Raw genomic sequence first — 24,377 nt, 5'->3', positions numbered from 1 at the left:
CCTAAAGCTGTATGGTCCTGTTTGAATTTAGCTACCTACTTCTTAACTGTTGAAAATATAGCACAAGACTCCTTGTACCTTTTACCAACTTTGAAGGTATTTCCATTGACAATAAACCATTCAAAACACATTTTATGAAGGCGTGGCATTTCTCTGATGCATCATGTTGGAACTGCTGCAGTGATATAGGTTATGGCTCCATCGGAGCATGTTTTCTCCACAAGAAGCCTTGATGCCTAGTGCTTTGTAGGTAGACATTGATTTAAAGTAGCTTCTATAGTATTCAGATTGTTCTGTGCACTGCACCATAAAATGTGTCCACATATCCAGCTCTTTGATCCTTTTTTTCTGAAATTCATGTGCATATGGAGCATATGGTCTATGCCTGGAGATAAATTGGAGTAACTCCTCATGGGAACTACATATTTTATCTTTCTGTGCTTTGTAACAACTGACAAACATATTTGCAATTTAATGTGTCCCATGTGCTGACAGTCAGTAGCAATGCTATGTGTCTGTTCTTCAGAGCCCTTATGCACTACTACTTCTCATTTGTGGAGGTGTGTGGCATATTTATAAGATTGCTAGAAGGAACATTTGTCAGTGTTAAGGGAGGAATGTGAGAATTTAATGTCATTTGATGATGGGGTTACTAGATATGGAATATGAGCTCAGCTAGGACAGTGATGGAGATGATGAGTGCCCATGTCCTGTTCAAAGGGACCCTCCAAGCATTCATCTAAATTTAGGAAAACTGCAGGAAACCTAAATTGGAATGCCTGGAAGAAGATTTAAACCTAGTTTCTCTTGAATGTGAGTGGAATACCCCAACAACTCTGGAAGCTTACTCATTGGTGCTATATTTTCAACTGCTAGTCAATAACAAATTTTCCATTCCATCTGATGTAGAAGCTGTGATGGCTTTCCTTGTTTCAGTGTGACCAGACACTGTCTTCAAATGAAACTCCAGCTGTCCATGTTGAACTGTCATTGTTCAACAGCTTTAATGGGATCATATGTTTCATTTTTTAGGCTCATTTTCATCACTGCTTTTAAATGTTCTCTTTATATCAGACACTTGCTAGCATTTAAACTCAATAACTGTTTTGATTACCAAATTACTTAGCCAGACTTCAGGATTCTTCAGCCTAGACAGTTTTTATTTTCAATAGAATTTGTACTATTTTCTTTCATGACACAATTGTAGCAGCAGAGGCAACGCTTTCTGGCTGAATTGGCACATCTAGAGATGGGTGCTAATAAAAACAGGTATCCACACATCAGGTTGAGAGCACTTTGTTAATGATCCCTCGTGACCAGTTAATAGATGAAGCACAGGACAGAAATGTGCCTTTCTTCTGTATGTTGAAGATATGTCTTTAAATTAAGCTGAAGATAAAGAAAAAATAAAAAAAGAAGAAAAAAATATAGTTGTGATCCTCTGTCCAGCAATGAAGGCTCCGAGTCAGTCATTGATGATCTGCTTATATATAAGGTTGGCATTTTTACACTATTATGACAATGTGGTATGGCCGACATAACATGTACAATACAGGAGGAGTAATGCATTAAACATAAACTGCCTTTTACAACCCAACAAATCTGCTGTGGTTGAAAACAATGGACATAATTCGACAAAATCTTGGTGTAAATGATATTCCTGTGCAGCTCAGTGCTTAAAGAAATCTGTGGAAATGTGACTGATAAGAAGAAATTTGAATAAGAGACAGTTTAAGTAATTGTGAGGGCAGTTTTCATCTGGGTAAAACGTGTATTTTGTGTAATTTATTCTCAAACAAAACTTTGTATTGTAGCTGCAACACCCCAAACCTGTAGGCTTTAGTGTGTTGCATAACAACTATAGTGTGCATTCCAACATGTTCGATAGATAATAGTAATGTAATGATGTCTGCAGAGCCTTGCCATTTGTAGGTATGAAAAATAGTTTTAACTCTGATTCATTCAGAATATGTCTATATCATACTCATCCAAAGTCAGTGAACAGAACTGACTACATCTGGCTGGAGTCACAAAAACTTACCAATCAATCAGCAAACAGGAAAAAATTCTAGATACACCATCTTTCAATTTGAAATTAACTGAAAGCTTTTTCTTCAGCAACTCTCATTTTTAAACGTCCTGATTTTGAAACTGAATTAATTTAGGTCTAAAGGTAACAGTTTATGTACATTCTGCCATAACTTTCCATACCATAATTTTGAAATTGTAAGTTGCAAGTTTTAATGCTTACCAGTCATTAGTGTAAGAAAGGAAAGTTTTTACAGGCTATGACAAACATACACCACTGGTACGCACAGGCTCTATTCTGAAACATCATTTTATTTTTATATATATATATATATATATATATATATATATATATATATATATATATATATATATATAAAAACAAAGATGAGGTGACTTACCGAACAAAAGTGCTGGCAGGTCGATAGACACACAAACACACACACAAAATTCAAGCTTTCGCAACAAACTGTTGCCTCATCAGGAAAGAGGGAAGGAGAGGGGAAGACGAAAGGAAGTGGGTTTTAAGGGAGAGGGTAAGGAGTCATTCCAATCCCGGGAGCGGAAAGACTTACCTTAGGGGGAAAAAAGGACAGGTATACACTCGCACACACGCACATATCCATCCACACGTACAGACACAAGCAGACAAATATGTCTGCTTGTGTCTGTATGTGTGGATGGATATGTGCGTGTGTGCGAGTGTATACCTGTCCTTTTTTCCCCCTAAGGTAAGTCTTTCCGCTCCCGGGATTGGAATGACTCCTTACCCTCTCCCTTAAAACCCACTTCCTTTCGTCTTCCCCTCTCCTTCCCTCTTTCCTGATGAGGCAAGAGTTTGTTGCGAAAGCTTGAATTTTGTGTGTGTGTTTGTGTTTGTTTGTGTGTCTATCGACCTGCCAGCACTTTTGTTCGGTAAGTCACCTCATCTTTGTTTTTATATATAATTTTTCCCACGTGGAATGTTTCCTTCCATTATATATATATATATATATATATATATATATATATATATATATATATATATACTGTTTATGTCATAGTGGATGGAACTGACGCCTTGTTAGCATGTAAGTATATTTGTGAAGAGAAATTAGTATTATGTGCATAAATAATATTGCTTTAATTGGTACAATTACAATATGGATATGTCTAATGATTGAAATAAAATGCAGAACGACACACATTCTGACATTTATATGTTCTCACATGTGTACATGCTGCAGTCCATTTATTATAGGTGTATCCTTTTTGTTTGTGCTGTATTGATCGAAAATACAATTCCTGCATATGAAAAAATCTTTTCCTTGGAAAAATTTCTCAAAAATAAAAAAGAGTTTTAGAATATTAAGATTGTTCATTGTGCAATATTAAGATTGTTCATTGTCGTAGTCAGAGCTTCACAACTTTTACTCTAATCAGTTTTTTTTGTCATGTCATGACTTACTGTTGCCTACTGTAATAAGGGGAAATCATGGAGGAATACATATAATATAAGAAGCAAAAGTAGCTACTACTGTGTACACTACTGGCCATTAAAATTGCTACACCAAGAAGAAATGCAGATGATAAACGGGTATTCATTGGACAAATATATTATACTAGAACTGATATATGATTACATTTTCACGCAATTTGGGTGCATAGATCTTGAGAAAGCAGTACCCAGAACAACCACCTCTGGCCATAATAACGGCCTTGATACGCCTGGGCATTGAGTCAAAAAGAGCTTGGATGACGTGTACAGGTACAGCTGCCCATGCAGCTTCAACACGATACCACAGTTCATCAAGAGTAGTGACTGGCGTATTGTGACGAGCCAGTTGCTCTGCCACCATTGACCAGACGTTTTCAATTGGTGAGAGATCTGGAGAATGTCCTGGCCAGGGCAGCAGTCGAACATTTTCTGTATCCAGAAAGGCCCGTACAGGACCTGCAACATGCGGTCGTGCATTGTCCTGCTGAAATGTAGGATTTCGCATGATGAAAGGTAGAGCCACGGGTCGTAACACGTCTGAAATGTAATGTCCACTGTTCAAAGTGCTGTCAATGTGAACAAGAGGTGACTTGAGACATGTAACCAATGGCACCCCATACCATCACGCCGGGTGATACGCCTGTATGGCGATGACGAATACACGCTTCCAATGTGCGTTGACTGTGATGTTGCCAAACATGGATGCAACCATCATGATGCTATAAACAGAACCTGGATTCATCCGAAAAAATGACGTTTTGCCATTCGTGCACCCAGGTTCGTCGTTGAGTACACTATTGCAGGTGCTCCTGTCCGTGATGTAGCATCAAGGGAAACCGCAGCCATGGCCTCCAAGCTGATAGTCCATGCTGCTGCAAACGTCGTTGAGCTGTTCGTGCAGATGGTTGTTGTCTTGCAAACATCCCCATCTGTTGACTCTGATTGAGACGTGGCTGCACAATCCGTTACAGCCATGCGGATAAGGTGCCTGTAACCTCGACTGCTAGTGATACGAGGCCATTGGGATCCAGCACGGCGTTCCGTATTACCCTTCTGAACCCACCGATTCCATATTCTTCTAACAGTCATTGGATCTCGACCAACGTGAGCAGCAATGTCGCAATATGATAAACCGCAATCGCGATAGGCTACAGTCCGACATTTATCAAAGTCGTAAACGTGATGGTACGCATTTCTCCTCCTTACACGAGGCATCACAACAATGTTTCACCAGGAAATGCCGGTCAACTGCTGTTTTTGTATGAGAAATTGGTTGGAAACTTTCCTTATGTGAGCACGTTGTAGGTGTCGCCACTGGCGCCAACCTTGTGTGAATGCTCTGAAAAGCTAATCATTTGCATATCACAGCATCTTCTTCCTGTCAGTTAAATTTCACATCTGTAGCACGTTATCTTCTTGGTGTTGCAATTTTAATGGCCAGTAGTGTAGTTGAGAGGTGTTGAGCAACAATCAAGTACATAAAAAAAGAGTGAACTTTTGGCCACTTAACACATCAGCTACATGGTTAGCTTTACTACTTTGATTCGTTGTTGTTGCTTATAGAAATTCTGATGTTTCTGCTAATTAACATTGAGGTTTTGCCTTTTAGTAATTAGTAGTGTATACTGAAACTTTCTCATTTGTGTAAAATGAATGTCTGTGACTGGATTTTATAGTTGTATCATTATTTGTTGCAGAATTCCCCTGGTGATTGTAATATTTTTGGTGCTCTTCGTTAAGCAAGAGGACATGTCTGTGGAAAAGTGCAACCCAAACTTTCAGTTTGGAGGGGTACAAGCTATAATAACTGTCATTTTGCTTGTTCTTTGTTTGACAGGTAAGACTTCTTCTTAATAAGTTTATCAGGGATGAATGGGAATCCTGTTTTAGTTTTATAGTAAAGTCAGTGTGGTGCATGGTAAATCTTACTTTTGATAATACAAAGGACAATCACATTACTTAATTCATATTTTAGGGCTGTTTCTCCCATGCACAAGTAAAAGGTGACTTGTATGTGTATAATCTAGACTAATCATATTTTTATTTCGGAGCAAAATTTTTTATTGTGTTTGATGAACTTTGTATTTAGTGGTATGAATTGATACCAGTTACTTTCTGTTACACAGGTTAATAGACTTATTTCAGTTGTTCTAATAAATCGAACTTACACATACTGATTTGATAAATACATAAATGGATGTATAAGCATTGATTTTGTGCTCCAAAAATGATCATATGTGATCATGAAAAATATTCATTAATAATAAGACAAAATTGGCATGACCAATATAGATCTGTATTTAGCACATTTGTACTCCAGTCCTACTTAAAAACTTGATTGGCCTGTACCGTTAACAGCTGTATGTGATGCTCTGTTGCTCCAAACATCCAAGATAAACTTTTGTTAGAAGAGAGGACAATTCTTTCCCAAATTGATACATAATAATATCCCCCCCCCCCCCCCCCCCCCATGAACCATGGACTTTGCCATGGTGGAAAGGCTTGAATGCCTCAACGATACAGGTAACCCTAGGTGCAACCACAATGGAGGGGTATCTGTAGAGAGCCCAGACAAACACGAGGTTCCTCAAGAGGGGCAGCAGCCTTTTCAGTAGTTGTAGGGGCATCAGTCTGGATGATATACTGATCTGGCCTTTTAATGTCAACCGACAAGACCCTGCTGTGCTGGTATTTCAGAGAGCTGAAAGCAAGAGGAAACTACAGCTGTTATTTTTCCCAAGGCCCTGCAGTTCTACTATATTGTTAAATAATGATGGCATCCACTTGGATAAAATATTACAGAGGTAAAATAATCCAAAATAGTCCTCCATTTGGGTCTCTGGGTGGAAACTACCCAGAAAGATTTCATCATCAGGAAAAACAAAACTGGTAGTCTATGGATTGGAATGTGGAGTGTTAGATCTCTTAATCAGACAGGTAGGTTAGAAAATTTAAAAAGGGAAATAGACAGATTTAAGTTCGATATAGTTGGGGATTAGTGAAGGGATGAGCAGGACTTCTAGAGATGTGAGTGCAGGGTTATAAATTCAAAGTCAAACAGGGGTAATGCAGGAGTAGGTCTGATAATGAACAAGAAAATATGAATGTGAGTAAGCTATTACAAACAGCAAAGTGAATGCATTATTGTACCCAAGATAGACATGAAGACCACACCCACCATAGTAGTACAAGTTTGTATGCCAACTAGCTCCGCAGATGATGAAGAGATTGAAAAAATGTATGATGAGATAAGATAAATCACATAATTAAGGGAAAAAAATTAATTGTGAAGGAGGACTGGAATTTGATAGTAGGGAAAGGAAGTGAAGTAAAAACGTAGTTGAATGTGGACCAGGGGAAAGAAATGACAGAGAAGCTGCCTGGTAGAATTTTGCACAGAGCATAATTCAATCATTACTGACTCTTAGTTTAAAGATCATGAAAGAAGATTGTGTTTGTGGAAGAGACCCGGAGACAATGGAAGGATTCAGATCGGTTATATAATGGTAAGACAGAGATTTTGGAGCCAGGTTTTAAACTGTAAGATGTTTCCAAGGGCAGATTTGGATTCTGATCACAGTTTATTGGTTATGAATGGTAGATTAAAACTGAAGAAATTGCAAAGAGGTAGGAAGTTAAGGAGAGGGGATGTGGATAAGTTGAAAGACCCAGAGGTTGTTGAGAGTTCCAGAGGGAGCATTAGGACTGAAACAGGAGAAAGGAATACAATAGAAGATGAATGGGTAGCTTTGATAGATGAAATAGTGAAGAAAGCAGAAGATAAAGATAGGTAAATAGGCAAAGCCTAGTAGAAATCCTTGGATATCACGGAAATAATTGAATTTAATTGATGAAGAAGAAAATATAAAAATTCAGCGAATGAAGCAGCTGAAAGGGAATACAAATATCTAAAAAATGAGATTGACACCCAATGCAAAATAGCTAATCAGGAAAGGCTGGATGACAAATGTGAGGATATGGAAGCATATAAAATTACATTTATAGCTTTTGTAGATTAGGAGAAAGCTGTTGACAGTGTCAGCTGAAATACACTCTGTGAAATTCTAAAGGGAGCATGGGTAGAATACAGGGAGCAAAAGGCTATATACAACTTGTACAGAAACGAGATGGCTATTATAAGAGTGTATAAGAGTGGAGGGGGCATGAAAAGAAAGCAGTGATTGAAAAATGAATGAGAAAAGATGAACAAGCAGTAAAGCAAACAAAAGAAAAATTTGGAGAAGGAATTAAAAGTTCAGAGAGAAGAAATAAAAACTTTGAGGTTTGCTAATGACATTGTAATTCTGTAAGAGAGAGCAAAGGACTTGGAAGAACAGTTGAATGGAGTATACATCGTCTTCAAAGGAAGATGTAAGATTAACATCAACGAAAGCAAAACAAGGGTAATGGAATGTAGTTTGATTAAATCAGAAGATGCTGAGGCAATTAGATTAGGAAACAAGACACCAATAATAGTAGGTAAGTTTTGCTATTTGGACAGTAAAGTAACTGAAGATGGCAGAAGTAGAGAGGATATAAAATGCAGACCCACAATCGCAAGAAAAGCATTTCTGAAGAAGAGAAATTTGTTAACATCGAATATACATTTAAGTGTTAGAAAGTGTTTTCTGAAGGATGTGTCCTGAATGTAGCTTGTATGGAAGTGAAATGTGGTGCTACAGAAGAATGCTGAAGATTCAATGGGTACACGAGGTGCTACTCAAAATATTTGAAAAGTTCATTCTAAAAATCAGAAAATTATACTTATGTCGCAATGTCCTCCGTCATCTTGGGCGTGTAGACAACAATTCCAGTGTTGTTCCCATTTTTGGAAACACTGCTGGAAATTCGCAGGTTGAAAGGTATTCAGGACCCATTGCAATTCCACTTGGATGTCTTTAGTCGAATCAAAATGTCACCCTTTCAATGTAATTTTCATCTTTGGGAACAGATAAAAATCACATGGGGCTAGGTCTGGTGAGTATGGATGGTGGGGGACTGTTGCCATGTGGTTTTTGGCCAACGAGCAAAGTATGCGCAAGTGCATTGTCATGGTGCACCAACCATTTATTCTTTTCCTGCAACTCTGGCCATTTGCACTGAAAATTTTCCCTCATATACCTTGAAACCTCTCAATAAAACTGCCCATTGACAATCTGACCAGATGGAACAAGCTCCTTATGCATTATTCCCCAATGTCGAATAAAATGATCAGCATTGACTTTATGTTGCTGTGAACTTGTCGAGCTTTCTTCTGCCTTGGAGAAGGTGGCATTTTCTGTTGTGATTTTAGCTGATTTGTTTCAGGGCCAAAACCGTAGACCCAAGATTCATCACCTGTTATGACTCTGTATAAGAACTGCAGACACTGTCGTACTCTTTGTCGCAGCTCAGTGCATGCCTGAATCCTGAGGTTTCATTGGTTCAAGCTGAGAAAGTGAGGGACAGACTTCGCTGCAATTTGTCTTGTGTTCAGTTCATCAACTAGAATTTGTTGACATGTACCATATGACAGCCCAAGTCTGTTACAAACATAGTGAATTGTCTGCTTTCAATCTTCATGGATCACGTCTAGCACTTTCATGATTACTTCCAGTGTTGTGCTTTTTGATGATCAACCAAGACTTTTGTCATCTTCTGCCATTTCTTGGCCTTCCTTGAAGGGCTTGGACCAATCAAATGTTCATGCTTGACTCAGTGCACTCTGACCAAATGCCTCTGTCAGCACGCGGTGGGTTTCGCTTGCAGTTTTCTTCAATTTGAAACTGAATTTGATGCAAATCCATTGCTCCTTCATGTTATCCATTTCACAATTTGCAGAAGCACTGAAACATGTCCTGATGCACACTACAACAACTCACAACTGCATTGGCAAAGTTGATGTAACTTTGTGCCACAGTAGCTAAGACGTGTACCTCGAGACATCTACTGGCAGAATGCCGTAATGCTGTTGGTTTGACCAGTAGAATGAAATTCTTGGATATTTTGTGTAGCACCTTGTACCATGTAACCAGTGAGGAAGTGCTGAGTAGAATTAAGAAGAAAAGAAATTTAAGGCATAACTTGACTAAAAGAAGGGATTGGTTGATAGGACACAGTCTGAGACACCAAGGGATCACCAGTCTAGTATTGGAGGGAAGTATGGGGAGTAAAACTTGTAGAGGGTGGCCAAGAGATGAATAAGGTAAGCACATGTTTAAGAGGAAGTATGTTGCAGTACATATGTGCAGATGAAGAGTCCTGCGCAGGATAGAATGGCATGGAGAGCTTCATCAAACCAGTCTTTGTACTGAAGATGACAACAACAACAACAACAATAATAATAATAATAATTTAATATCTGGTCTAGTAGTCTTTTCAAAACTGACTGACTTCAGTTACTTCATGATTCTGTAATTCCTTATTTTCGAACTGTCATACTTGTGTCCATACAACATATGAAAGCAGGGCTAGTGCCACGATCTTCAGGAGACAGTTTTGGATGAGAGATTGTAATATTTTAGCTTTAACTTGTATGTTATTGCATTTCAGTACCAGTATGACTGAGTGACTGAACAGATGATAGTAGTCTGTTGACTGATTTTTATATAGATCCAAAATTGTTTATGGTTTTAAAAATTCTACAGATAACATTTTGCTTTCATATTCATTGAACATTTCTTGCATAGCTTTCTTTACTTTCACTTCAACTATGTTCACTTTATGTTTATCAATGTGGCTTCATCTTCTTTTTATCTGTGTTGAAGCTTTTGCTGATTTGTGGAAACATCCTAAAATTGTCATTGAATTGTTGTTGAACCTCTAAGTTGTGTGCTATATTGATGACATATATTTATCTTGAATGTGTCCTCTAATACTTTTGAGTACGTTCCATAGACTATCCACATTTCCCTCCCTTGAGGTGAAACAGATCGGGATGAAATGACAGCCATTCAGCAATGAGTGCTTGGAAGTTTGTCCAGTAAGAGAACATGTTTGGATGTGCTTAGCAGTGCAGTTTTGTCCAATTTAGCTGCTGCTGTGTTATGTTGTAGTTGCTGTAAATCACTTTACTTGTTGCCATGTGCTAGACCACACTGGAGTCACCATGAACAGGTACACGAACAACAAGCAAGCTGACATTCACATTGCTTATGAGCAGTGGGATGTAGTGCTGCAAGATGATGGCATACAGAACATTCATCAGACAGAAGGCTACCAGCAGCCACTATCTATAGGTTTCGAAAAATGCATGACTCAGGGCTGTATTGTATTCATTTGTTATTACTACTGATTTTGATCATAAACCATCATCTTGGTATTTGTAGCAATGAAATGAAAGAGACCAACTAGAGAAACAACAAAAGACACAGATTGTCATATAAATAATAAAACGTACAGTGATACTTAATGAAAGAATGAACACTACTATTCACACGTCACACAAATTGAGACATGGAAACAAATTCCCTGGCATTTTCAATACAACTGTGCACATCTGACAAAGCGAAAATTCATAAATATAAAGCTGAGGTCCACCCAATAGCAACAGAGTAACTGAATGTATGTAGTCAAAATGTAAGCAACTCAGATGCCAAGATGATCATTTATGGCCGAAACCAGTATAATAAATTAAAAAGAGGCAGCTCTGTGTCATGCATTTTCAGAATATATTACTGCTGTTGATAACTGCATGAAGAAAATTGTTTTTTTTTTTTTTTTTTTTTTGTTTTTTTTAACTCCTGTAGGGTCGTGGATTATTGCTTGAGTAAAACAGCCATATTTGCACCCAGAAAGACCAATATAGGACGACAAAGCACAGTGAGAATGCCAAAAATTGATGAATAGGTACTCCAACATTTAGGAACAATGCCTTCAATCAGCATCAGAGTGACAGCTAATCAGCTCAGTGTCACTTATTGGCTTGTTTGGAATGTTGCAAAGGCAAACAGTTTACATCCTTACCATGTGCAAAAGATTCAAGCTTTGACAGTCAAAGATTATACCTCGGTGTTAAGGCAGCATCAGTGTCCAAATAATGAGAATTTTCCCTACTTCATCCTGTGTACTGTTTAGGCTATTTGTACTAGGGAAGCAGTATTTAATGTACACAACTCACAAGTGGGTGCATGAAAATCCCCATTACATTCTACAACAAGATCACAAGGAAAGATCTATGGTATATGTCTGGTCAGGGATTGTCAATGACAACTTAATTAGACCTTCCAGTCTACCGCCTCAATTAAATGGACACAGTTGTTTACAGTTTTTGCAAGTGGAATTGATCATACTGTTAGAAGGCATTTGCCTCCACATATGCCAAAACATGTTGTTCCAAGAGGATGGTGCTCTACCGCATTCCACTCTGGGAATATTTTAATGATGTGTTCAAGTGCAGATGGGTTGAGTGCAGTGGTCCTTGAGACTGGCCTTCTAGATCACCCAGTGTAACACCTTTGGACATCTTTGTGTTGGGTTATGCAAGGCCGCATCTACCAGGCACCAACCAACACGCATGCGAAGCTGGCTGCTAGAATATGTAAGTTCATGACAACTATTTGCAACATGGCAGGAGTTATCGAATGGGGTATGGGAGTCATTTTTCTGATAGTGTAAAATTTGTAGCAGTGTTAGAGGTAGGAGTTTCAAGCATTTATTGTGAGAAATGTGATATGAGAAAGAAAGGAGTATTTAAAATTTAAATTGTTTACTTTTTCACCACTGTCTTAGTTCACACTTACTGATATGCTGTCCTTGTCAAAATAATAGTTCATTCATGCTGTTTGCAGATTTCCGAAAATTAAAACATGTGGCCTTTAGACTCTATTATAAATAACATTACACCATATAGTATTACTGTCTTGATGCAATACTCTTTCTACAGTACAGCTTATTATCTGAACAAATTAATTACATTAAGGTGCCTTTTAACATAGTTGATTTAGTAGTTAAGCTTTACCCAGTAAACATCAAAGCAAATTTGTGTCTATGTAGCTAATGATAGATAAGGATTTACAGTTTGCCTAGCACTGTCTGTTCAGCTGAAGCCATATCTTCATCTAATTTAATTAGTAACCACATTTATAGCATAACAAGTGTTAGCTGGGCCAATTAAATAAATGCACATGCTTCAGGGTGCTTGTCACTGATTGGCTGCCATTGTATGAACATGGCTCCACATTGATGCTTTTCTGATCTATGGTTATCCAGAAATTGTTGCCCAATTCAACCTCCCATATCCTGCTTTGAACTTATTCTCAGAGTGTTTTTCTCCGCCGTATGTCTATGAGGGAGTGTGTGTTAGAAACTGTGTAATTATACTTTTGTTTATAGTGACAGTAGGCTGTTTGATCCTGCATCAGAGGTACTGGCGACGCTATGCACGTTACTTGTCCTTGGTCCAAGATATTAATACGTCAGAGCCCAGACATTCAGGAAGTATGTCTTGCAGTGTACTCCCAGGAATAAACAATTGTTTGAAAGACACAACAGAACCCGAAGGACCATGTAGTAGCAGCCCAAGAGGTAAGTAGTTACAACAAATATCCAGTGTGTTATGCTTTCTGCAAAATTTAGTGATTAAAACTATGAGTTACAAGATAAGGTTCATAGTTACCAAATGCAGAAATTGCATTAACTGGAGCAATGGAAACAATTATTTCAGAGTTAGTTCTTGTACTTAGAAGAAGGTAATTATGTATTTCATTTAAGACGTACTGAGAAAATAAGTGAGACTGAAGATATAGCAGTCATCTGCCACATCATGTTTTCATGATTTTTAAGTAATTAGATGTTTTGGAGGAAGTATATGGTGTGATTTTAATGGAGTCTTCCAGTACTGTGTGGTAGAACAATTTCATGCCTGCCTGTCACATTTCTAATATTTTCTATTGTTGTATAGAATATATTTTAATAGCCTGTTTCTCTCTCTGGATATCTTAGCCACTACAAGCTCACAGATTATGGACATAGAAAATTTGGATGAGAATGGTGTTCGTACATGCCCATCACAATTCAGCTGCCCTTCAGACACTCGAGCTCGGTGTCAGCAACGTCTGGAAGATTATTATTTAGAACAAGATGACATTGAGGATAGCGACTACCAGGTCCTCAGACACGTTGTGCTTATCATTCTGCTTGTCTCCTCGATGTTCACTGTAAGTACAGTATAATGTAATGTGAAAGCAAATTTCACCGTTACTATATAGGGTTTTGCCGTAAACATGTGTTCTGGTATAGTTATCAGCAGCTCAGTGCTACTGAATAATCATACTATATGGAAACTATTATTGTTGCAGATGTTTGTCATTCATATGCAGATAAACTTAGAGGATTGTTGCCTAGGACTTTGATATAGCTAAGAGAATTGGGGGTACTTTTATATTTTAATCTGAAAAATTTCACTGAGAGTTTAAATAATGATATTGCTGAGACTCTGTTTATATGTATCATGTTCCTTCTAGTGCTGATTGCCTTTTCTATTTTTCAGTAGTTTAAGTTTTGATGTATATTTGTTTAGATTCAGTGAAACTTTGCCCAGATTTTACAGGTTTAATCTCATTGTATTGAGCAAGGAGAACTGTCAATAACATCCCCAGGTACAGGAGTCACTTTACATAAAGTTTCAGTTTGATGACATTAATCATTAATTAATTAAAATCAAGAAGATGGCTGTTAATGGGACTCAGCCATTCCTCTTTTGAACATAGTTACTTCAGCACTAGCAGACTGGTAGTGTGCAGACTTGGCCAGTGTCTGGTTTTTAGAAAATGAGCTACTAAAAATGCGAGTGCATGTTGCATCGCTCTCACTTTGTGCCAGCACTTGGAAGAGCTAAAACTCACATTATACATTTCATCATCATCATCATCAATAGCAGCAGCAGCAGCAATGATTAAACGAGTTTTGGTTTGTTCCATCTCCATTTGTTTAGTTAGCTCTCAACATTGGCATCCATAAAGCAAAGTCAGCACTGCCAGTTCTTAACATATTGCATATACTGCACTCAATATTTATTTGCACAATAAACTCGATACCTGCACATAAAATAAATGTAGTACCATAAACTGGGAAATGAATAAGTTTACCAGGGGTTAAGGAAAGCAAATAATGAGAAGAAAACCTATCATTGTCCAGGTTTGAGCATAAGCCCAGTGGCAGCAGATACAGGAAAAGCCTGAACAGTAAGCCAAACAGTACAGAGATTTGTATGGTTTGTTATAAAGAGTACACAGAGAGATAACAATGGAACACTAGTGTAGGTGAAGACTGTAGTGGCTGGGCACTGATGACCATGCAATTGAGCATCCCACAAACCAATAATCATCATCATTATCATCATCATCATCATCATCATCTGTAGTGACTTAACAGCAGGTTGCAGCCGGCCTTTCATCGACTCCAGCGATCGGGTCGTGCTGTTATGTTTGATGGTTAGCAGCATCCTTGCTGGAAGTCATAGTAGCTAAACAGACCAATAATGTATTTTCCATACTGACATTTGGCAAAGCTATTAATCTCCCCCCCCCCCCCCCTGCCCCCCCGCCCCTTGAATCAGTCCACAACACCAAAAATGTTACAGCTATTGCAGGAGAGATGTCTCCTTTGTGATGACGCACTGCTGGTATTGGTGTTGCTGTGTGGCGCAGATACAGTGCTGGTAGGAGCTGGTTGACTGTCTTACTGCTTTGAACCATTCTTTGAAGGGGAAAGACAGTGAAGATGCTGGTGGTGCTAGCTGATCTATTTTTATTGGTATGGACTTTGTCTAGGATTGGAATGTTGGGAGAGCCAGCCGGAAGTCTTTGATGAGTGGTTGCTGGTTGTCTTGGGGGCATAATTGAAATGTCAGTTGTGGTGGTCCTTGGAATGAACTCTGGGACCCAAATGGCACGAGTGCAGCTGATATGTGTATGGATGCAATTGGCATCGGGACACTGTCACCATCACCAACTGTCAGCTGCGAAAAGGATGGATCATCAGAGCAATCCTGGTGTAGCCCAAAAGTGTGTGCTCACACTGTAGTGCTATCCTGGAGTGGTATGGCATTGTCCTTTCACTTACATAGCCAATGGGAACAGCAAACAGAGGAGTGTCTGACAAGGGCAGCTGTGAAGCAGCTTTGCCAGACTGCAGCTGTTGGTGGGTAATGAGCTGCTTGTTGCTAGAAAACTATTAAAAGCTCTTCTTTAAATGCCAGCTGCTCTGACCGAGCAGTTCTAGGCGCTTCAGTCTGGAACCGCGCTGCTGCTGCTGCTGCTGCAGTCGCAGGTTCGAATCCTGCCTCTGGCATGGATGTGTGTGATGTCCTTAGGTTAGTTAGGTTTAAGTAGTATTAAGTCTAGGGGACTGATGACCTCAGATGTTAAGCCCCATAGTGCTCAGAGCCATTTGAACAATCTTCTTTAAGCATTTGAGTTTTAAAAGTCCTGAAACAACTCCTGATAGTGCCATTGGATACTGGGGGGAGTTGGGCTGTCATTAAGAGTTTGATGCCATTGTGGGTGTGCAAACACTTAAAAGCAATTGTTGGAGTAGGAGTTTCAAGCATTTATTGTGAGAAATATGATATGAGAAAGAAAAGAGTGTTAAATTTTAAAATTGTTTACTTTTTCACCATTGTCTGTTGGTGGTGGTGGTCCAGTAACTTCAGAACGACTTCCAGGCTTTTATGTCACGACTGTGTCCTAACACATTTGAAGCTGGAAAAACTGATATTACAAGTCACTCATCATTATTTTTGTAGACAGCACTCAACATTTAATTTCACAATAAACTCAATACTGGTAAATGAAATAAATGTGACACCTTAAACCAAGAAACAGGTAATTTCATCAGCCATTAAGACAGGCCGGTCATGAGAAGAAAAGCTGTAATAATTCAGGTACAACCATGAGTCAAACAGCAGTGGATACAGTCAAAGTGAGAATAGCAAACCAAACACAGGCAACAAAATCATTCTCTTTGTTATAAAGAGCACATTGAAATTACTGAGGAAAACTGAAATAAATAAACACTGAAGTGGCTTAGGGCAAGCTGTGACTAGCATTTCATCAGCCGCAGTGGCCGACTTATGTAGTAGGTTGTCACAGATCTTAACACAGGCAGCTAACAGCATTTCCACAAACTTCATAGCAGTTACACAACTCAGTGGTGTATTTTCCGTATCAATGTCCAGCAGGACTACTAAAGTGAGGGTTGTCTTCTGTCTGCTGTTTCCAGAACACTCTGCTGATTGTGTCACTCAGTGCTTTGTTTATATCATGGTGTACAGCCTTTGTCAAAGATTGTCCTCTTATTCAGCTAATATGCCTGGCCATCTGAAGAGACAGCCATGCTACCCAGCTTAATGTCATTAATGTTAAACAGTGTAGATAATTCCTTGTACCATTTATAAAAGACCTAGTTCACAAAAATGTTAAAAGGAGTGGGTTATAGGAGGGGTAGCTATAAAGCTTTAATTATCACCTCATAAAATAAAGTTACTTAATTAATTTTTGTTTATTTGTGGGTATGTCTCTGTTGACCTGGTACACACTGAAATCGTAGTGCTGCAGTATCATTGCACACCAATAGAGGAACCAAAACAAAATGGTGCAACCCACGTCACTTTATCAGTGGGCTGCACTATTCTGCTTTGAACCATGTGAGGTGGCACAGTAGTTAGCACACCGGACTCGCATTTGGGAGGATGATGGTTCAAACCCATGTCCAGCCATACTGATTTAGGTTTCCCATGATTTGCCTAAGTCACTTCAGGCAAATGCCAGGATGGTTCCTTTGAAAGAGCATAGCCAATTTCCTTCTCCATCCTTCCCTACTCTGAGCTTGTACTTCCTCTCTAATGACCTCATTGTTGATGGGACTAATCTCCTGCTCCTCCTATTCTGCTTTGATTTCTTTCAAGGCCCAAATCGGAGTAATTAGGTTACCTCCAGATCCCAGTTCATTATATGAAATTTCCAGAATGTCACTGCCATTCTTCCTACTCCATTGAATCAACAGGATACGAATAATGCATCTCAGAAACGTTCACTGGTTCTGAGGAACCACGTGCACAGTGAGGCATTATGGCAGTAGGGAGGGAAGCCCTTTGTTTGCTTGTAGTGAGTACTTCGTACTACATTCTGTGAAAGGTTTCAGGATTAATCAACTGATATACTTACTGAGATCTAAAGGTGTGAATTTTATGCGTGTAATACATTGTGTCAGAAGAAAAACTGACCTGTCAGTTGTGTACTAAACATCAATTTTAATGTGCTATTTAGATTAAATTGCCGTAAATGCTGAAAATACTTTTCAGTTCAGTTTTATTGTGGCCATCCTGTGTGAAAGCAATTTCACATCTGTATTTATCGTGGCAGTTTTGTATACTTCTATGTTTCTATTACTCAATACTTATATGTATTTTGTTAGCCAATGTTTCTTTGATATATCATGGGTGCCATATTTCACAGTTTTTATTGGGGAAAGTTCCATGAAAGGTGGAAAGAAATCATGTTATAAGTGAATTAAATGTAGAGTTTGTGTCCTCTACCTAATATACCTTACTCCAGCTAATATTCTACAGCTTCCTTCTAAAGCTGAAAAATTATTAACTTTTCCAAGTTTTCTTAACAAGCTCTTCATAAGTTGTCTGTTGTGGGTATTGACCATCATGGTCTAAGACCCCATGTAAAACTGAATAACACTAAATATGTTGACCTGTGTGCTGACATACAAAAATTTTAACTATTAAGGTGCTCATATCCCATATAGTGTGAAATGTTTCATTTCTTACCATATCAAAGGATGTTGTCCATTTACCACTCCGAACTGAAAATCTAAAATCTTAACAGTGGTGGTGCGTAGAAATATGGAATTATATTGCATTAATTGAAAACACTGACACACTGCATTACTATTTATGTACAATTTATTCCCACAACATGCCAACTGCCTTTCCGCGGTGGTAACACCAGTTCCCGTCAGGTCATCGGTGTTAAGCATTGTTGGGCTTGGCTAGCACTTGGATGGGTCACTGTCTGCGTCTTCTGAGTGCAGTTGGCATGCAGGGTTCACTGAGTTCTTGTGAGGCCAACTGAGGAGCTACTTGATTGAGAAGTAGTGACACGAGTCATGAAAACTGACAACGGCCTGGAGAACAGTGTGCTGCCACATGCCCCTCTGTATTCGCTTCCGGTCGGTACTGTTGGGCCTTCAAGGCCTGTTCATATGGTGTTTGTGTGTTTTTATTCCCACAATATATGTAATATGGATGATGACATACATTATTCACAAATAAAGTCGCAGAATGCACACACAATGATAGCTGTTCACTGCTCAGTTACATACAAGAGCAGTGCTAATGGTTCAGTACTTATTTGCTTATAAGCCATTGTCTGTACATTAACACAGTCCTTAACTTTTTTGGTATACCTATGTGATACACTTTACAATATTTACTTATGATTTCATGCTTACAATTGACATAGCTCCTGCTCTCGTGAATACACTGCCTGAATGCCTCCTCTGCTCTTGATTCCAACTATTCATAGCCTTACCCTTTGGTGACAACTTGTAACTTTGTGATTTTCTATCAGTTACAAGGAAATGATACATTAATTAATAATACAAAAGAGAAAATATTATAAAACTAACCAGACTGATTCTTAGAACTAATTATTTCATGTACCAAATGATTTGTATCCTTCTGTTCTATAGAAACACATGGCACTACCTATTTTGTATTGTATCTTCATGTGCAAGAAGACTTCCCTGGCCTCCCATAAAACCACCATTTAAAACTTGTATATAAAATTTATTTAAAAAATGTTAAAATTTTAAATATTTCCCTTGAAATACAAAATATGGATAATCTAAGAACATCATTGTATTCAGAAAATTTTGGGCTTCAGTATTATCAAAACAGATTTTAGAAACATGCCAGAGTACAAAAATGTATTTCTTGGACAGTTCCATTAAAGGTAATGCAAACACTGGATTTATAAGAGGTATCTCAAAACTGTGCCTCCTACTCTGCTCTTCTGGGACACCTGTGCTGTACAGAGACCACTGTGATTAAACCACTTAAACAGATGGTTATTTCAGCATGATTTTCAAATTGGATTATTTTATTAATAAGATTCCTTTTGTTTTCATTACTGACAATACCAAAGCAATCATATTTATGCTTACATGGTTCTCCTGTTTAAGGTGATTGCAGTCTTAAATTTGTTGAAGCATCACTAATGCTACCACACTTCCTCCTTTTCTTAGTCAGCTTCTCTGCAGACATACTTTATTTTTCATTATGAATAGATGAGTCGCAATCTTCTCTATTAATATTACTTTGACACAACACAATGCTAGATCAAACTTCCTTTACAAACTCCATAAAACAAACTAAAATGACCAAATTTAATGTGATAGTGACTGTAACGATGACGATAATGTTAGCTGTAACAGACCTACACTGGCCGGGAGCCATTATATCATACAGTTTTCCCATTACATTCCCTCAGCTTGTCAGGATATTCCCTTCTTTGCATGGACTTGTAAGATTTTTCCCCTGCACACATTTTCAAGATTTTTAAAATCTCTCAACATGTCAGATTGTTGTCCAATTCTGCTTTTCCCCTAGACTCTTCATATATGATTGTGGAAATGCTCTCTTCCCCTCCCCCCCCCCTCTCCCTTTATTTTCTTAGTATCAACTGACAAAACTGCTAAAGTGTTTTATCCTTTTTGTTTGAGTGTATGCCACCCTTTTTCATATTCAGCTGTTCCACTAGCACCAACTAGCATAGTACCAATGTGAAATATTTGTTGTCAGCAGTAACTTTTTCATTTCCCATTAATTCACTTTTCAGCATTGTTAAGCCAAGACTGATGATGATAGTGTTGTAACCCTATAGTGTGAATGCACGTAATCAAACAGTGCATGATTAAAGTGCCTCCACAGACGGCCTAGTGAGGTCACCTCACAGCATGGACAGGTGGCGCAGCAAGTGGTGTGCTGTGTGCACAACAGCCCAATATAAGCCTGGTATGCCAGGTCCTCGGCCTTACTTCCTGTTTACTTGCTTACTCTATGATCACCTTCGAGACTGTATGCTGATGTGTTCTATAGTTATTAGACTTTGCACTGATCTATACTTCATTTGGTGTTATTGTGAATCTCTTCATGTGGGAGCTAAATAAAACTTGGTTGATGTTACTTATGATATTGTGTCTGTACAGTGTTAACAGCAGTTAGTGCAGAGGCTCAACAGTTACTCTTGCTTCTATGCACAGTGTGTCCAGGCCACTTCCAATATTATAACTCAAATTTTTATTCAGGCTGTTGCCTGATCTGCTGGATTCAGATGCCTAGGCCATGGCTTGATATTTTCTGTGGCCTGGCAAAGGATAAAATTTCATAATGCTTGCAACTGTAGCCTCTATCCCACTGTTTCGTGTAGCTTTCGACATACATATTTTCTGTAGTACTTTTATTCATCTATGAAGCACTTTTACTATGATATTGAGCGTGTCATAGTGTTACAGTTTAAGAACAAAAAATTATGTATACAGGCATTTAGACATGTACAAGTCAAGTTTGACAAGGCTGGGACAGGTAGTCGGTCATGACCTTATAGTTGGAGCCGTCCAGGCATTTGCCTGAAGTAATTTAGGGAAATCACAGAAAACCTAAATCGGGATGGATGGATAGTTGAAGATTGGAGCCATCGTCATCCTGAATACATAAGTCAAAATTGCCAAAACAAGTGTTTTTCTAATGTTAAGCCATTTTGGTCTCTTTCTGTGGAACTACAGACAGCTCTCCATGTACCAGTATAAATATATTATACAGAATGTAAGCTTGCGCCTGAAGTATTCCTATGTATATGTGCCTCCTGTGGTACATAGGCATATGCCTTATCAGTATCTAAGAATATGACAGTGACTGTCTTGTTTTTCTCCCAGGGATTTTCAAACTAGATTCTCATAACAAAACCATTCTTTGGTTGACCTGTTTAATCTAAACCCATGGGATAGAGGTATTTGATTTGCACAAATTTGCCACTCACCTTTCCGAAACAGTGTAACTATGATTCCCACCCTCCTCTTATTTGGTATTACATTATCTTACCAGATCTTATTCATTACCGTGTGTGTCCATTGTTTTCAAGGTCCAACAGCTTTAGTCACATCCACACTGAGCTGATTTACTCTAGTAGATATTACTTGGCATTGTTTACTACTGTTTCAATTTCCAACCTGGTTAGATTATACTAGTGGTGTTACATTCAGAAATTTGAGGGTCACTGTCCTGTGGATCTTTGCTATCTCTGCCGTTCAACTGTTCGTCAAAGTATGATCTGAATTTCTGTAATACTTTTTTTCATATTTTTTGCAATCTCTCTATATGAAAGTTCTACTGATTTGATGAACCTCCTACAGTTCCTCTTTCTCTGTCTGTAATTTTTTTATTTTCTTATTTTTATCTACAGCTGCTCTGTTTGCATTTGTATTTGCATCTGTGACTGTTGTGTGGATCTTTCTATACATTGAAAGCTTTTCTTCTATTTCAACTGATACATAGTTCTTCTTGCACAATTTTGATTTCTAATGGCAGCTTTTACATCTTCATTCAGCCATATTATTTCTTTTCGTTTTCTGATATTATTTTGCCACCCAAATAATATCTCTTGTGTTCCTGTCACGGCCAGTTTTAAAGTATTCCATTCCTCATATGCAGATTTCAGTTTTTCTTTTGTAACACGATGCAAAACTGATTTCTGAATTATTCTGTCACACTTTTCACAAAGTTATCTTCTCTTTTCCCCCACTTTTTCTTTCTGTCTTTCTTCAGAGGCTTTGTCATTGCCATATTTACAATTAACAGCCTATGATTTTTTTTCATCTAAATTTTCACTTGGAATTACTTTGATATTACTGATGGACCTTCAGACTTCTTTATATGAAAGACTATCAGTTATATTTCTTGGTAACATTACACAAAAATACAATCTTCATGTAATAGCAGGAAGATTAAACTTAAACAAGCATGCTTATTTTAACTGTTTCCTGGCACTGATTCAACCAGATAGCCATTTGGTTAGTTATATGTGCATAGGGAATGTAAGCTACGTATCATAGTAATGTGAAACAAGATAGTGCAAAGGCTATTTGACATAATTTCCTGAGAATACTTTTGATTTTCCAGGTGACACACACAAATGCTTTTTTTAATTTAATTTAATTTAATTTTTTTTTTTTTTTTACAGGAACTTCTTAAATGTAATAAAATCATAATGTTCCAGATACCATGAGAGGTCTATTTTTACCACCTATTTTATTCTGAGCAGTACCTAATGACATAGTCTATGTCTACAACTACATATATGTTTTGCAAGCCACCATACAGTGCATCGCTGAGGGTATGATCTATCATTACTATTCATTTCCTTTCCTGTTCCACTCGCAGGTAGAGCGAGGGAAATACGACTGTCTATATGCCTCTGTTCGAGCCCTAATTTCTCTTATCTTTGTAGTCCTTACACAAAATGTATGTTGGTGGCAGTAGAATCATTCTGCAGTCATCTTCAAATTCTGGTTCCGTAATTTTTTTCAATAGTATTCCTCAAAAAGCATGTCTCCTCCCCTCCAGGGATTCCCATTTGAGTTTCCGAAGCATCTCCACAATACTGGCATGCTGTTTGATCCTACCAGTAACAAATATAGCAGCTTGCTTCAGTGTCTTCCTTTAGTTCGACTGCTGTGTATTCCGAACACTTGAGCAGCACTCAAGAAAGGGTCATACTAGTGCCCTGTGTGCAGTCTCTTATACAGATAAACTAAACCACACTTTCCCAAAATACTCCCAGTAAACTGGTGTCTAGCATTCGTCTTTCCTACTACAATCTGTACATGCTCATTCCATGTAATATCGCTTTGCAATGTAACCCCTAGATATTTAATTGATGTGACTCTGTCAAGCAGCACACTACTAATGTTGTATTAGAACTTAATAGGATTGTTTTTCCTACTTATCCACATTTACTTACTTTTTTTATGTATATATTTAGAGCTAGCTGCCCTTCATCAGAGGAACTAGAAATTTTGTCTTAGTCATCTCGTATTATCCTACAGTCACACAGTGATGACATCTTCCTGTACGCCACAGCATCATGCTGCTCACCCTGTCCACCAGATTATTTGTGCATACAGAAAATAACAGTGGTCCTATCACACTTCCCTGGGGCACTCCCAATGGTACCCTTGTCTCTGATGAACACTCACCATTGAGCATAACTTAATGGGTTCTGTTACTTAAAAAGTCTTCGAGCCACTCACATATCTGGGAACCTATTCTATATGCCCATACCTTGGTTTAAAGTCTGCAGTGGGGTACAGTGTTGAATGCTTTTCAGAAACCTAGGAATATGGAATCTGCTTGACGCCTTTCATCCATAGTTTGCAAGATATCATATGAGAAAAGAGCAAGCTGAGTTTCACAAGTGATGCTTTCTAAAGTCATGCTTATTCACGGACAGAAGCATTTCCATCCCAAGGAAATTTATTATATTCCAACTGAGAATATGTTCAAGAATTCTGCAGCAGACTGATATTAAGGATATTTGTCTGTAATTTTGTGGGTCCGTTCTTCTACCCTTATTATAAATAAAAGGTAATCAAGGGGCGAATACCATAGAGTTCTCTGTAAAACTGAATTGGGATTCCATATGGAACTGGTAACTGATTTGTTTTCAACTCATTTAATTGTTTCTCTATGCCAGGGATGCCTCTTACTATGTCCTCGATAGGGGAGTCTGTGCAATATTGTAATGATGGTATGTTTGTGTGATTTTCCTGTGTGAATGGTTTCTGAAATGTGAATTTTAAAACTTAAGCTTTCCTTCTACTATCT

The 24,377-nt window shown here is 38.2% G+C and overlaps 1 protein-coding gene across 1 annotated transcript in view; it reads left to right on the top strand.

The window, feature by feature from the left end:
- LOC124556360 (integral membrane protein GPR155) overlaps positions 1-24,377 on the top strand; it is a 179,626-nt gene that overhangs the window by 131,990 nt on the left and 23,259 nt on the right. Inside the window, exons 10-12 of the mRNA XM_047130326.1 lie at positions 5,203-5,342; positions 12,818-13,009; positions 13,427-13,641. Of these exons, the coding sequence (XP_046986282.1) occupies positions 5,203-5,342; positions 12,818-13,009; positions 13,427-13,641 (547 nt within the window). The remainder of the gene's footprint in view (positions 1-5,202; positions 5,343-12,817; positions 13,010-13,426; positions 13,642-24,377) is intronic.

This window comes from Schistocerca americana, chromosome X (genome assembly GCF_021461395.2).
Source record: "Schistocerca americana isolate TAMUIC-IGC-003095 chromosome X, iqSchAmer2.1, whole genome shotgun sequence".
Classification (NCBI taxonomy): domain Eukaryota; kingdom Metazoa; phylum Arthropoda; class Insecta; order Orthoptera; family Acrididae; genus Schistocerca; species Schistocerca americana.
This window is presented reverse-complemented; position numbering and strand designations above follow the sequence as displayed.